The following is a 16171-nucleotide window of genomic DNA, read 5'->3' as shown; positions in this document are numbered from 1 at the left end:
TCTAAATGAGGAACTAAAACATGAGGTGGTCTAAGCAGAGTAGACTGTGGCTGGGAGCTGTAGCCGCTCTGGGTCTGTCCCACCTTGTCTCTGACACAGTGCTGGATGAGTGCACTCACTTCTCTGTGGCTTCAAGCACATTCTGATCAGTGAAGAAGAAGCAGCACATGTCCCTGAGATCTCCTGCTAGCTTCTTGTTACTCTTTCTCAGCACCCAGAGCTGATCCAGGTTAATCTGGGAGCTTCTTGTCTGCCAAGTAAATTGACTTCACTTAACCAGCTGCTGAATACAGCTTGCTGAGCAGGAGTGGTGACTGCTCAGACCATGTTGTCTGCAGCTGCAGGAGACAGCCAGCCAGACTATGCCCTGGCTGTTTGGGCCATCACCGCTCACTGCCTCCGTAAAGCATGTGCAAGTCCACAGAGTGGTGTATGGAGATATTAACTTGAAATTACACAGGCAGGAGAGCTGCTGTGTGGTGGCAACATGGCATGGGGGTGAGTTTTCTGGGTGATCACCTCTGGCATTTGATCAGTCCTGCTGCCCAGTGAGGGAGATAGAGCCCTGCCATAGGGTCACCCCAGGAGGGTGGATGTGGCCAGCATGGTCCTGGTGCTGGCACTGGGAGCAGGTGCCTGGGCAGTGCTGTTGTGTTTCAGCATGATGCTGCTCTGCCTGGCCTTGTTCAGCTGTGCTGTACTATTCCTTATCAAATTCGGGCACTTGGAGACTGACACTAATTCTCATTTGTTTGCTTTTTATTTGTTTGAACACTCTGACAAATGCAGGGGTTCTGTTTGCTATAAAGTCATGACTCATGCTCTTGAAATTGTAGGAAGTGCTCTAGGAATTACATGGGGTTCTGGCTTCGTTGCTGTTCTGCCCACTCACCTGGAGTTTCAGGAGGCTCCACTTTGATGGCATTCCTCTTGAGCTTCCACAGGACATGGCTTTTCCTTAGGACCAAGGGGAAACTGTGAGCTGTCATGCTTCTGTGCACAGACCTCTGCTGCAGGGAAACATTTACTAGGCAGGCTGCTGTGCGCAGTGTTTCTGCAGACATTGACCAAAAGATCTGCTTTTGTAACAGTGCCAATTATCACAGGCAGTATAAGCTTCTGTGTGTGCACACATATAACACTCTTGATTTGAAACTTACTGTTCCACATGTAAGTATTCCACAATTTAAAACTCTCAGTGATAACTTCCATCACAGAAACTTAAGATTTTTCCTCCTCTGTAGGAGAAATAGATCACTTTAATGAGGCTCCTTAACTGATGGAGTTTGTCCTGATCTCAAAGTCATAAGGTACTAGAACAAAGAGGCTGCTGTGATAAGTGAATGTAAAGTAATTCAACTGTGCTATTTGCTAAGCACATTATACAACAAGGGGAAAAACCTTCTGCTGTGCTTTCTTCAAGGAAGCTTTTGACATGGCACATTAATAAACCCATGCCAGAAAATGCCACACAGTTTAGGACCTAGGCAGGAGCTCAAATAAAGGATTAGTTGCCCTCCACTCACCTCATTCCTGGGGTGTGACTGATTTGACTGTGGTCTCACCGTTGGTGAGACATCCCTTTTGTGTATCTTTTGGTCAAATATTTCACAACAGCATGTCGTCTGCTGTGGAGGGCATCTTCAGTCTTGACAGCAGGCTGCAGCCCAGAGAGCCTGGGAACCACCAGATGAGATGCTTACATGGACAGAGGTGACATCCTGTTATGAGAGATGAGAGCGGCAGGGAAAGTGGAAAAACCCTTTGCCATCCTTACCATGTGTCTTTAAACAATCTGGCAAAAGCTACTGTTGGGGCAGGGGAAAGAAAAACATTACTTGACCCCTGTATCTGGTCAGATAAGCCTGTTCCTCTGTCAACAAAGACCGTTTATGGCAGTAGATATATGCCATGCAGGATAATTATCCTTTATGATGAGTAATAAGTTATTATGCTGTATAACAGTGTGTAATTTGAGGGAGTGGCCACTGTGGCAGATGGTAGCCCTTGAATCCAGAAGATCCTGAAGAAACTCAGGTGTGTCAATGAAGCCTTGTGAAGCTTGAATGGAAGCCCATAGCTCAGCGCTGCACGTAAAATAACTCCCTGTTTTACAAGTGGGCAGTTGGTTGGTTTGGGATCTTAAAACAGATATTAAAAGAAGCTTCCTCACTCAGAAGCTGGTGCAGGACTGGAAGATGTTATCTCAAGGTCATTGTGTCTTAGTGTTTTAGAGGTTTTCAAGACTACAGCTGACTTCATGGTAGCCCTGTGTTGAGGACAGTGCTGCATCAAATGGTCTCTTTTGACCAGTGCTCCTGTGTTTGTGGCTCTGCAGTACTGCTAGAGACAGGCACACAGGATTTGGTTGGTAAAAGATTCTTCTCTTTGCCACACACAGTCTCAAGGAATTTTCTGAGATGCAGTAAAAAAAGTGAAAGGTAGCAGCCTGTGGAAATAGGCCATAGTCTGCCTGGTTGCATGTTTGCATTGCTTCTACTTTGTTTTTGAGTGGTCTGTCCCTTCTGCTTGGTGTATCTCTGCCAGCAAACTGAGCAGAGGCTGGTTTGAGGACAGCTGTTGGCTGGGAGAGTGTCGACTCAGCCAGTTTTTCTGACTTTGAGAGCTGAGGACGGATTACATTTGCTCCTGGATTAGAGTTACAGCTATGCGATGCATCCACGGGAGGTTTAAATCCCAACCTTTCCGTGTTACTCCGATACTCAGAGCACAGGCTATATGTGGTTGTGGCTTTTGGCTAACCAGAGGCTTAAGCTTCACATAACCCTCATCACACTTCAAAGTCATTACTGAAGTACAAAACAACTGGACTGATAGAAAGACTGTCTGGTCTGTTATTTGGGTTAAAGTTATATAAATGGCACTCCAAATGCCCCATAAGCTAAATTCCCTTTTCTAATGCAGTATCATGTGATGTTGTAGATGAAGCTGATAGGATACTTCTGTTAATTAGCTCTTGGAAAGAAGGCTTTTAACTTCTTACCCTTATTTGACAGGTAGTTTTCTTATCTATCTATCTGTGGGCTCTTGCAGATGCAACCTCAGTATTGGCTGACTGTTGTTTTCTGGCTACAATGTTCTTTGCATTTCTGGCAACCTAAGAGTGTAGTGTTACATCAGTGTAAACAAAATTCTTTATGGCTTAAGATCAACACCACTTGTAAATAGTAGTGAAGACTGACAGAAGGCTGAGATGTTTTCTGTGGCTTTTCTGACGTTTAAAGGCTTGAGTGCATGCAAGATGGAGGAGTATCATCTTCACTGGTATGCAAAACTTGGGTTTTCTGCCTTTGCTGCCTCTGGTCTGCTTCTCTTCACAGTTTTCCATTTCTTTACTTTTTGTTTTGGACTGTGCAATTGACCTCTGATTTAGGAGGATGAGTGTTCATGTTCATTCAAAGCTTGGGTTGCTCTGTTTTCAGTAACCTTTGCGTGGGCTAGCTGAGTGACAGTTTTGAGGAATTCTCATCTCTTGTGACCTTTCCTTCACCATCTGGGATAGATGCTGTAAGGAGAGCACCCCAGTTGTCGGCAGCAGGTCCTGACGCCATTCCTGTGTGTGGAGCAACAGATGGCTGTGCTGACTGACGCTGCACTGTGCTGACATGCAGACTCAATAGCGTAAGGCTAGGCCTGTGCTGGAGACTTTTCTTGGAGTAGTAAAGCATGAGTGTTATCTTGTTAAACCCGCACTTTCCTCCCTCTCACGGTGACAAGGTCTCAGTCACCTTGACAAGTCTTTGGATGCCTGCCCCTTGCAGAGCACTGGTGTCAAGGTCTTGTCACCAGCTTCCTAAGCTCCACTCTAGGAATACAGGTGGGCTGGCTATTGGCCACAGAGTGGGAAGTCCCTTAAACATACAGGTTGTCTGCTAATACAGTTTCTGCTTTGTTTCCCACCTGTTATAATAATGCACTTCATTTTAGCCTTTTTGTCAAAATGTCCTTGAATTTGTAAGACAACATAAGCTGCTTGTGGAAGAGCCATGGAGAAAAGTGCACTTGACCAAAGCACGGCTCTTGGTTTCTGTAGTGCTCCTTTTCCCTCATCACAGTGCCTCTCCTCAGTAATTTTGTAGGGTCTCTTTGAGCATTTCTTGTGCACATTCTTATGTTTTAATACCCAGTGTTTAGTGTCTTCCACCACTTAAACAATTCCATTTTGGCACGAAGTCTTCTGCAAAAGATGCGCGTATGAAATGCACAATGGCTGCGGCACTTTGCCAGCCTCTTCGAAGTAGGAGCCAGCGCTTGAGGGTCAATCTCTTTCTTAAGAGTGTGCTGTAAAAAACTACAGAGTTTCTGTATCCAGATTCAGCCAGGAAGCTTCAATACTCTTCGCCCAACACCAGGATAAATCTTAGTGGCACTCAGATGTCACCAGCTGATCGTAGTTGTACTGCCATAAGGCTGCACCATTGCTCTTGAGCAAGTATTTTGCAAAGCAAACTGACTTTCACTGTATTGCTTTGTAATGATTTTAACTGTGTAAACTCATTTCTCTGAGATGAGGCTGTGCATGTATGGCAAAGTAATACTGCCTTAAGTCTCTGAGGCTGAATAAAGGGCCATGACGAGCTTTCACAAGAGAGCTTGATGGCGTATGGTTCACGTACCTAACGGAGAAAGGGATGTGGGCTATTTCAAATCACATTTTATTTTGCAGGGACACAGAGGCATATTTTTAAAGTAAAATCCCAATTACCCACTTTGCCTCCCAAGGCCCCATAATTTTTCTGGAAGCTTTGTAATTCACAGCAGAAGGATAGTGTGGTGGTGTGCCCTTTCCAAGCATATCCATTTATTTAACTAGAGACTACTCAGTTTTTCCGCTGCTGCTGTAGGGCAGGATTGGGTGGGAGAAGGTGCTGTTTCTGGAACTAGGAGACTCTACCCCAGCAGAGAATGATTCAGAAAATCCAGAAAAAGAGCCAAATGCCAGAGACTGCGTACACTATAACATAATGCCTATATTTGGAAGCTCTAAGTCACCTTTGATTTTTATGACCTTCTAAATTTTTGTTTTCAGTGTTGATCCTCCTCCCTTATTGGACAGATTTGAATAATTCAGTGCAAGTTAAATAAGCTGTTCGTGTCCAGTTTAATGACTCAGAAGAAATCAATGTTGCCACAGACACAGCATTCTCTGTGAGTCTTTCTCTTCCTGCGGAATTATAAGGAAACAGGCATATTTTGAAAAATTAAAAAATAAAATCCTGTGACTGTGGATATTATATGGAGGATTTTGCCCAACTTCAAAATAACTGAGCATAAGGTAAACTGGTTTGGATGAAGACATTATTGTTCTTAGCTAAATATAATAAGAAATTAAATACTGAGGAGGAAAAGTGCATTTTATCATTATATGAATAAAACCAAAAGGCAACTCCTCCCCTGTTTTTTTTTTAATGCAGGCAACTGATTTTGGTTTGCTGTCTGTCAGAAGGAAGTTGCAACAACTGGTGTAATTTTTTTGTGCATAAATATAACACACATACACACAGACGCGCCACTTGCAGTAGTACTCTCTTCTGTTGCCTGAATTATCATGTAGTGAAGTGTTTGTCACAGGAGCAATCAGTGGAGGTGGAGGTGGTGACAAAGAAGCCTGCTGGACTGTCACTCTGAGTTTTGAATGATTTTGTGAGTTCAGCTGCATTGCCACTGTATGTACTTGGTTCCTGTTAGTATTTATGTATGGACAAGATTGCTGTGTTTAGTATAATTTAATATAGGTGTTTGATTTACTGTTTCTTTATTCATTAGGTTACTATTTTGTAGTCATTATATTCCTGGCAGTCTCAGGCCTTTTGTGGTTTCATCTCATGCATTTGGGAATTTGGGACATATTTTCAGCTGCCTAGTCTATTTTAAACCCTCTTTTAAAACTAAAAAAAAATCAACAAATAATGGGTTAGAACAGATTGATCCTTTTGAGCCATTTGCCTAATTAACCTTTGCCTCTCAGGAATCAGCTTTGATTCTGTTCACTCAAGTGCAATGTATTCCAGCCGTTAATAACCAGCATTTCTTCTGAGGACCTTGGAAGTCTTCCCTGACTTTTACTTTTCTAACTGCTGCCACTCTCTTGGCATTGCACCAGTTTGCAGAGACTGAATTGGAGAAGGACAGGAAAGAATAATAACAGGATATCAAGAGAAACGGCCATAGGATGGCCTCTAACTTAGTCAAGTGTTTCTGAAAAGTACAGTTAGCACAGTGCTTGAGTCTTCAGTACTCTGTACCTCAAATGCAGATTTATGAACCTAATAAGGAAAGAAAGGACAGTACTTATGTGTGCATTGCATGCACCCAAAGGATGACCCTTCTGTGACTTCCTCTAGTGTAAAAGTTTGAGGGAATCTTCAGAGAGACTTTATACGTGTAGAAATGATGTCCTGTCTTCTCCCCCCTCACCTGAAAAAGGAAAGAATAGGCCCAAGATCTGATCCTCTATGTGGAGAAAGAGGTAAATAGGACTCTTCCCAGTTGCTCCTAACCTACTCTCCCTGATAGAACCCCCCAGAATTTGCACAAGTGTCCTGAAAAAGCATCGCTGCCTCACAACTCAGGACACCTTTTCTGGGTAGATGGATAAGGGTGATGCTTCTTTAGCCTCACAGAGATTCTCTGAGTTTTGAGCAGCTCCCCTCTTAGTTTTGCTGAGTGTGACTTGCTCGGCTTACTGATGTAGTAGAAGTCTGTATGTACAGCAGCATGGATTTCATCCATTTGGAAATAGCTTGGGTTGGGAGTTTCCAAGGAGGTGGTCAAGAAGGCTTCCAGATTTCATTATACATGATCATTCATGTGTTTTCTGCAGTTGGTTGTGGTTTGAGTCATTGTGAGCATATTTTATTCCCTTCCAGAATTCTAGGAAGAAGTTTGCTGTTCTTGCAGCCTTTTTGGTTTTTCTCTCATGCCTCGGGAATACTGCTCAGAGTTTATGAATTATTGTTCTGTCCCTGCAATGATACAGCTGCACTGAAACCACAGTATCAGCTGAACATAAATCAGATCCTCGGTGCAAAGTTCATAGGTCCTGCAAAGTGATGGCTTTGCTGCAAATTTAGGGCAGAGAACAGCAAGCGGAGAGCATCTCTGAATCCAGGGAACCACTGAAATCGGAAAGGAAAGAAATTAACTATTTGAATTGCCTCCTGCCTTGTAATGCTGCTGTTCTCCCCCTCCAACTCTCAGTAGTAACCATCCATAATTCATGTTTTCCTTCTTCTAGTTCCATTACAGTTTCCTTTCTCCCCATGACAAATACTTCAATCACCCACATAATGTAATAGGATCCATGAATGCAAACATCAGGGTGGGAGTGTTTGTGTGGCCTGCACTGCATTGCCAATTTGCTTGATGGATTTTGGCTTCTCTGCTCCTTCCATTTACTCCTGGTTCCCTTTCCAGCTGCAGTGCCTTGATCTGCTTTTTGGTTTCAGACCATGCTGCAGGCAAATCAGCAATGACTAGACATTGAAGAATATCTGCTTTCATCCCAATGAGGGAGCTGCAAAAAAAAGTAACCCTAAATAAATTCACCTATATATAGTTGTGTGTATATATATGAATGTTTCAAAAATTGTATATAACATGTATATGATCTGTTTTATGTGTATCTATAGTATAGATAGATATAAATACATTTAATATGTAGGAAATGCAGCTCCCTGGTTTTATCATTATTTCTTCTTACTGTGGATACATTTTTTTTCCTGAGAATTTTCCAACATATTTTGTTGTGTCATTAGCTGGCAGTTAGTTCCAAAGCAATATGGCATGGTATTCCCATCCAAGCCCTTAAGCTGACTTCAGAAACTCTCTGGTGGCTTCCAGCAGCCGTTAAGATGTGGCACTGGACACAGTTTTCCCTTCCATTTAAGGAGTGATTGAGAAGATGCAGATGCTTTTATTGGAAAAGGAGAAACTGGGGATTTTTTCTTCATCCAACTTCACAGGGGTAGATGAAGGAAGTATACGAGGCTGAAAGTTATTGGGCATGCTTTTATTTCCTCCTTCTGCTTTTGTTTTTATGGGGGTGTGAGTAAACAGGGTCTTGGGGGGAAAAGACTACTTTGTAAATGGGATATGCCAGCAAAAATAAGATGTATTTTTACAGTGCATGCATTGATGAAAGCCTCAAAAGTTGCTCCTTCATTGTGAAGGCATCCCACTTAGGTGACCCATTGCCCTGGTCAGTGTGGGCAGCCCCCAAAAAGGAGTGGCACAGATCCCTTTGCAGCCCCAGGGTGCTCAGACTTGCTCCCCCATCATCTCACTGTGTTAAACTTAGTCTGCTAAGTGCTATTGGTGGGACACTGCTGTTCTTTCACCTACCCTTGTGCAAGGTGATCATCACAGGGGCAGGCAGAATCAGGAAGAGAAGCCTGGGTCCCATTAGGCATTAGCAGCAAGGTCCAGCAGCAGGTCTATATTTAAAACAAACAGTCAAAGAGCAAAAAAAAAAACCTCTATACTCACCACCCCCCCCCCTCCATATCCCCCCACATTTGTTTAAACAACAAGAGCTGTGTTTGCCACTTTTGGGCTGTTAGCTTTCCCTGCTCTCCATCTATTTCTCTATGAGTTAATCACAGCCCTGGCTGTTGACAGCTGGGGCAGCAAGGACCACCACAGCCCTCACAGGGAACACGTGCATGTGTGGGGTGCTTCCCCATCCTTATTTTTACTTGCCCTATTGTTACTCATCCAGCAAATGCTGAAGGAAGAACAGGGGCTGTGGTGTGAATGGTGATGAGTGTGCCCTTCATCAGCACAAGTGGAGACTAAGGTGAGGGATGAGGAGAGCAGGCAGCTGATGGGGAGTGCTCCCTCCCAGGTACCAGGTACAATTAGCACAGCTCAGCTGCATTTTTTTTTTCTTTTTTCAGTCCAACTCTCACATTTCATGCCCATATCTCAGAGAATAGATTTATGAGCAAGGTTGGTTTGGATAGGTTTGCAGATACAATTTTGACATACAAATTTGGTGGCCCAAGTGGTTTTGTCCTATTCTTTTTGTTAACTAACTCACACATATGTGTCTGTCAGTAAACACTTCAGTTACATGCATTCGTGCTCTACTCTTAGATAGGTAAGTGTTCCATAAAACTTTACCATGGGCCATATATTTATATGTTTGTGGGATCTTATCTCAAGAGCAAAGAGGAAGAGTTTGTAGACTAGAAGGACGTGAGAAAAGAATTATTTAATGTTGCTTGAAATGGTTTGGGATTGAGTAGTTTTTGCATGGGCTATTTATAATAATGCCTTTGAGTCTAGCTGAAGCAAGATTTGGTGCAGCTGTATGCTGAAGAAGGCGACAGAAAAGCAAGAGAAGCCAAATGGCATTTCTCAATGTTGTTAACTTTAGGCTTATGCACTGGCTGATAGAAAGCATGAGGGTTTTAGAAAAACTCAGGCCTTGAGCAAAGGTATGTAATTGAGTTTTGTAGGGCACCATCGTGAGGCCAAGTGTTCACTTAAACACTTCACTGAGTCTCTGATTGCTGAACTTAATGCCTCACATTTTCCCCACTTTCTCCTCTTTCCCCTTTCCTCAAAATTACCAGGTTCTGCACTAAATGGAAGCCTCAGCTCCATGCTGTGCTCAGCTCAGCAGAAATGGGTCACTGTGCTCACTGATGCTCTGCTCTGGGGACCCTCTCTCTTGCCAGTGGCTGCCAGGTGACCTGTGTCTGTAATGGCTGCAGTTCTAGTTCTGTGCAGGGGTGGTCCAGAAATGGACTGTAACTCGAAAAACCTTCCTACCCCTAAAGCACCCTTCAAGCTGATTTTGGAAGAAGCAGCTTCTCTTCCTCAGGTAAAGACCTGAGGTGCATTCTGCATGGGTGGATCTGGGATCTGTCTTGTGCAGCAGCCTCAGACCATCCCATTTGCCTTGCTGCAGAGCCATAGATTCATTGGTTTGCAGGCAGATGACCCTCTAATTGTTTTTAGGAGAGCCCCAACATTCCCCACTGCAAGAGCAGATGGGATTTTGTGAGCAATGTGAATTCAAGCTGGGAAGTGAAGCTCAGTGCAGATTAAATGTGGTCATGATGGCTCAGGGTGAACAGGAAGCCATCAGCAGGCAAGGGATCTATCTGCAAGTTTGCAGCATTGCAAAAGACTGCCAAAAAGACTTAAATTACTCCTGGGTATGTGGGATTAAAAAGAGAAACCCAATGCTACTTGTTTTTGAGTAGGAAGACTTTGAGGAAAGGATTGCAATGATACCCTGAGGTGTAGAAATGTGTTGAAGCTGTAGGCATTTGCTCAGCACTGTGACTAATCTTCTGGAAACCAAAAGGAATTCCCTTAGAGGAGAATGCCGTGCGTCACCCATGGCCAAAAAAAGAGGGAGTCATGTTTCCTTGACAGCACATCATGTTTGCATATTTTCAGTGCTGGAGGAGAGTCCTTCATCTTGATCACTGCATGTTTTCAAGTATTTTGAGTGTGCCTGGGGTGCCAGGATATTAATTTCAATAGCTTTGTTTAAATAGATCATGTAAGTAATTCAGTCAGTGAGTATTTATAATGGAGTTTCATATTCAAGCAGAGGCATTTTCAGTATAGTTACTCATATTACAGCTTTCTTAGCCAGTATATAAAGCTGGTAAGTTAGAGCAGACTCTCCAGGAGCCATAGGGTTTCTTTGGGAAATACAACTTTTCTACAACTTTATTCGTGAGTTAGTGTTTGCACAACACGGGTGAGGATGAAAGAAATAAGGCCGAGGATATGCATAAACAGAGTAGTACTTAAGTGTTGTATTGTAGACTGCAGAAGCTTGGGCTTCAGCATTGGCTTTTGGTGACTATTTGCATTTCATTTGACATTTTTTTAATTGGAGACTTCCTCCCCCTCTCTCCCCCCAGTTACTGTCTGTATTCCCATCTACTTTGAAATCCTTGGTGAACCAAAAAGCTACAAACAGCAAATGAAGTTATGAGCTGCTCTCAGTGGTTGTAAGATTGCTGATGTAATGCCTAAATAAGCAGCCTGAAATCTTTTTGAACTATCAAATGCCCAAAGCAGCAGCCTTGAAAGAAGCTGCATTTCCAAGCTGACATTGCATCGAAGTAGCACATACTAATTTGCTTGGAACTGCTGGAAGAAATAGCTGTAAATAACTGGTTATCAAGAGCAATTTTCCAGGCTGTAATCCAATGGACAGAGAAAGTATCTGTGATGGTGCTTTAAGGAAAGAAGGATCTTGCAGCTGATACTTGTGTTTGCAGATTCCTTTTGACCAAGAAAAAATACCTGAGGTATTTTCAGGTGTCACCTGAGGAGAAAAGAGTAAAGTACTGGGCAAACATTGATCTCTTAATTCATAACAGCAGAGGAAGTCTTTTTCTCTCCAGGAATCAAACCAATGTTGCTGCAAATCGTGCAGCAGCTTTGAATGGAGATTTGATTCTGACCCTGCATATGCAGTATCTCTGCAAGAGGTAAACCCTTTGTATGATTTCTTCACCTCTGAACAAGGGTACAGCATCTCCATATTATAATGAAACAACGTAAAAAGATCCTGTTTCCTGTTTCGTTACTTGCTTTTCTGTGACTGGATACTTTTTAAAAAAAATAAATACATAGCAGTTGAAAAAGTTCTTGTGGGGCTTTACAGGTGTAAATGGGAAGGAAGGTAGGTTTTTACAGTGAGATGATGATTTTTAATGAAAGTGGAACTTGCTTTTAGGGCAGTCTACGTCTTTCTTCTGTAGCTATTTGAGTGTCAGATAACTCGCATATAACATTCTAGAAATAAATCAGTCAATTGGTAGAAGCATCTGCAGCCTTGACTAATTTGATTAAGGGATCAAAAAGTCTAGCTTCAAAAAGAAAAATACAATAGTAATTTGCATACCCCCAACCCATGTATGCATAGGCTTGAAGCCACCTTTGCAGCAGCCCAGATGGCTGTGAGCACCCTGAGTGCATCCCTGTGTGTGTTAGCCTACCTCCCTCTCACCCATCCGGTGTTTTTCTCAAGTGCACTGCAACAGAGGTGAGTAATCCAAAGTGAAGAGGTGACTCCTGAATTCAGAGACAGGTCCTGACTGTGGCTGCATTGTTCCTGCCTGGGTTATTGGACTTTGTTCTCCGAGGTGCATCAGCTAAGGCTCCTTCTGAGTTGGACACAGCACTGCAGTGTTTTTTAAATGGAACTGCCTTCTTTGCTTGCTGCCCAGCCCATCTTTATTTTGCATGCTGGCTGAATTGCAAGGAAAATGATGTTTACAAATACCTTGTATTGGTTTTGTACTTTCCCTAACTGCCTTCCAGTTCAGCTGAATTTGTGTGTGTGCAGCCTAGTGTGTTCACCAAACAGTAATACCAAATCACACATCCCCTGCTACCACAGTGGTTGGGCTTTAATGGAATACCTTTTTCATTTTTCTGATTATTCCATTGTTTTCTGAACCATCTCCACCCTCTTTGTCTTAGTAATAATAGTCTCTGCAGACTAGAAATGCATTGTCTGTGGCTATTTTATAATTCATTGGGTATAGGCTTTTTATGATACCTTGAAGACACTGAAAGCTAGAAGTCCATTAAAGTGAAAGCACATTGGTGTTTAGGGATTAGAATGTGAATACCTGCAGTGGGAAGCCATAGAAAGACAGGACTAGAACTGTGCTTTGCCAGCTGCTGTTGCAGGATGGATGTACATAATTAGCATATAAGGTGTCAGTGGATGCTCAAGAATTATGCAATCTTGCTCTGAGGATTTGAAAGGCTAATAAAACTTTTTGTATTATATCCTTTGGCAGGCTTCTGTGTTGACTATTCACACCCTTTTGAATATGAGCTTTTAACTATACTGGCTTTTTACTGTGTCTGTGTGCAGGGTGGTGAGAGTAATTTAAACAATATTTATATGCATCATTTGATTCTTCTATTGCCATAAAAATGTTTTTGTATCCCTGGGTAAAGGAAATGATCCTCTGGAGTTCAAGGATAATATATTAAGTGACTGGGTTTAAGACTGGGTAAGTGAGCCTGTGGAGTTGCAATACAGGTGTAGAATCCTGTTTGAGTGAATCTCATAACCTTGTTGAAGTGAATGAAATTTAGTGTGCAGGATTTAGCCCCTAGAGGTAAACTTAGAAAAGATTCAGTAGGTGAAGAAATTTGGGATTGATTAACAAAGTGCATTACAAGAATAATAGTTGAGGATTACCTTTCTACCCTAACTTTAAATGGTGGTGCACATTTCCTTCATCTCTCCCTCAAATTTCTTGAGCTGGGTTGTCTTAATTACTGCACCTCATATATAATATTGTAAGTCCCTGGGAATGGTTTTTTGGGACTCATAGAAACCTGTTGACACTGAGAAACAAAGTTGACTACAACTGATAGAAATGTCTAGAATATTTTTGTGTTTGTCATCCAGAGGATCCTTTGGTGTTAATTTGGGATATTGCAAAAGTAATGATTGATGCAGTTTCTCTGTAAGGCAAGTTCAGATACGCTTGTAACTTGGAAACCAAAAAATCTGCTTGCGATAGCTAATTCAAGGCAAACAAAGTGTCATTGTCTCTCTTGCTTTATTTTGTTTCATCATGAGCATTTCTTGTATTTCTTTTTTCAAGAGGAATGCATTTCTTGTATTTCTTTTTTCAAGAGAGAGGATAAAAACAGTGCTGCAGTTCTGCTGTTTCTTCGATTTCTGTAATGCTTGCAGTAGAGTGAGTAATTCTCTTTTTCTCTCTGTTTTTTCTTACAGTATCAAGCTTTTGGCTGTGCAGGAGCTGGCTGACAGAGAAGCATTGGAAAAGGTACTTAAAAATACATCTAATGCAATTATTGTAACAGATTAAAGCTCTTAAAGCCCTCTGTGTTAGTTGCTCTTCCTAACTTAATGGAATTCCATGCTGCATAGAATAGGATATTTTCCTAGCTACATAGTGCTTGAAGGCAGAGGGTCAATGTTTTGTCTAAGCTGACCTTGTGCTTTTGGTGTTTTCTGATTTTACAGTAAGCTTGGGGTAAGCAATGCTTAATAATAAGCAGTAACTGATAAATCCAGTGTTGCTCTTCATCCAAGGGTATTGCAAACACAGCAGCCTCAGGTCAGATAAGTGGAAGAAATTCTTTACTGTAGGGGTGAGAAGGCACTTGAACAGGTCCTCAGTGCTTTGGATGCCTCATTCCTAGAAGTGTTCAAGGCCAGGCTGGATGGGGCTCTGAGCCACCTGGTCTGGTGAAAGGTGTCCCTGCCCATGCCAGGGGGATTGGAACCAGATGATCTTTTAAGGTCCCTTCCAACCCAAACTGTTCTATGATGGCCTGCTTCTGGATGAAGAACCAAATTTCTTTCTGCTTTATGATTCTTCTGGCCTGGCAAGTAGAACTGGACACCCAGTGCCCATACTGGGACCAGTGGCTCACCTTCACTTTCTACACTAACTCCTTCACCTCAAGAGCAAGGAGCCAGCTGTGAGGCAGCATGAGAGACCTTTTAGCACAAAAAGAAAACAAGTGGTTTCTGAGCCCTGTTGGAAAAACTGCTGTCTTAGAGCAGGCATTGAGCTGGTCCTGATCCAAGCAGCTCCTCTATACCTAGGAGTGGTGTGGCAAGGCTTGGGGAGGAAGGCTCAACCCTTCTCCTGCCTTGGACACATTCTTCTCTGTGTGAGGGAGGATGTCCTGCAGTGCTGTGCTCGGGCTGCATCTGCTGGGTACTCTAGAAATAATGAGTAAAACAAGATAGAGCAGCAGCGGGTGCTTCAGCCTTGTGCTTCGCCACTGACTGGAGATGCATTTCACCAAGATCCTTCGTACACCCCAGTTAATTCATGTGGGGCTGTGGTATTTGCTAGGTCCCGAGGATGAAGGAGGAATTGATAATCTGACTCCACGTTCTTAGAAGGCTAACTTATGATTTTATGATATTATCTTGTATTAAAGAATGCTGTAGTAAAGCTATACTAAAGAATAGAGAAAGGATTCTTACAGAAGGCTTAACAAGATACTGATGAAAAACTCGTGACTGACTCCTCAGAGTCCGACACAGCCTGACCGTGATTGATCATTAAGTAAAAACAATTCACATATTGGATAAACAATCTCCAACCACATTCCAAAGCAGCAAAACAGGGAGAAGCAAATTAGATAATTATTGTTTTCATTTTTCTCTGAGGCTTCTCAGCTTCCCAGGAGAAGAAATCCTAGCAAAGGGATTTTTTCAGAAAATGACAGTGACATGGGGCATCTCTTCACTGGTGTTTGTCAACTCTGATTTTGACTCAAAGAGGTAGATTTTGATAAAAGGCAGTGACACAGGACTACGCAGTAGACAATGTCATTTTTCACACATGAACAAGACACAGTTCTCAACCACTCATTGTGCAAATCAGGTTGATCTTAGCATATTTTCATTGTTTGCAGCACTTGGATCCTCTGACCCCTCACACCCTGTACCCTTCCCACCTTTCCGACGGACCTGTACCTCCCTTTGGCCCAATGCCTCCAAAAACATGGCTGGCAAGGTTAAGTGACCTCAGCCTGGTGGGAATGGCAGTTTGAGGCATTGTCTATAGTGCTGCAGGAAGCTCTTCAAAAAGGCTCAGCCTCAGAAAAATGATCTTTCTAAATTGAGCTCTCTGAATATTTGATATCTGCTTTCATACAATGCCAGGCTTAAAGAATTTAAAAGGCCAGTTTAGCCTTATGGAAAATAACAGGCTTGAATTATGTAAGTTCAAAGAAATTTGCTGTCTTTATTTTTTAAGTACAGGAGGGGAAAGAAGCCCAGAGAATAGAACAAAATCCCTTGTCCAGCCTGCATGCAGAGTCAGATTTTGAGAACACTGTGCTGAGTTTTGTATTCTTAAGTCATTATTTATCAGCATTATACTTCAGGAATACAGAATATTATTAAATGATAATATTTTCATATTTATTCTAAGATGGGTTTTTTCTAGTTTTCAAAGGGAAGTTTCCTTTAAAGTACCTATGGACTTGATAACTTAAAACTGTTTTTCCTGTAGGACACTTTCCAGTCTGTCATAGATGGTTTTGAACTTCGGAAACTTTCTTGTTTCTAAAATTTGCTGCCCAGCTTTGAAAGTGTTCTTATATATTTTTGACACTTGCACGGAATCCCGGAGTGAGCAGAAGCCCCCTGCTG

The 16171-nt window shown here is 42.4% G+C and overlaps 1 protein-coding gene across 1 annotated transcript in view; it reads left to right on the top strand.

The window, feature by feature from the left end:
• Window positions 1-16171, top strand: part of EEPD1 (endonuclease/exonuclease/phosphatase family domain containing 1) — a 64373-nt gene that overhangs the window by 19118 nt on the left and 29084 nt on the right. Inside the window, exon 2 of the mRNA XM_005428660.2 lies at window positions 13766-13817. Within this exon, the coding sequence (XP_005428717.1) occupies window positions 13766-13817 (52 nt within the window). The remainder of the gene's footprint in view (window positions 1-13765; window positions 13818-16171) is intronic.

The sequence above is a fragment of the Geospiza fortis genome, unplaced genomic scaffold (assembly GCF_000277835.1).
Source record: "Geospiza fortis unplaced genomic scaffold, GeoFor_1.0 scaffold255, whole genome shotgun sequence".
Classification (NCBI taxonomy): domain Eukaryota; kingdom Metazoa; phylum Chordata; class Aves; order Passeriformes; family Thraupidae; genus Geospiza; species Geospiza fortis.
This window is presented reverse-complemented; position numbering and strand designations above follow the sequence as displayed.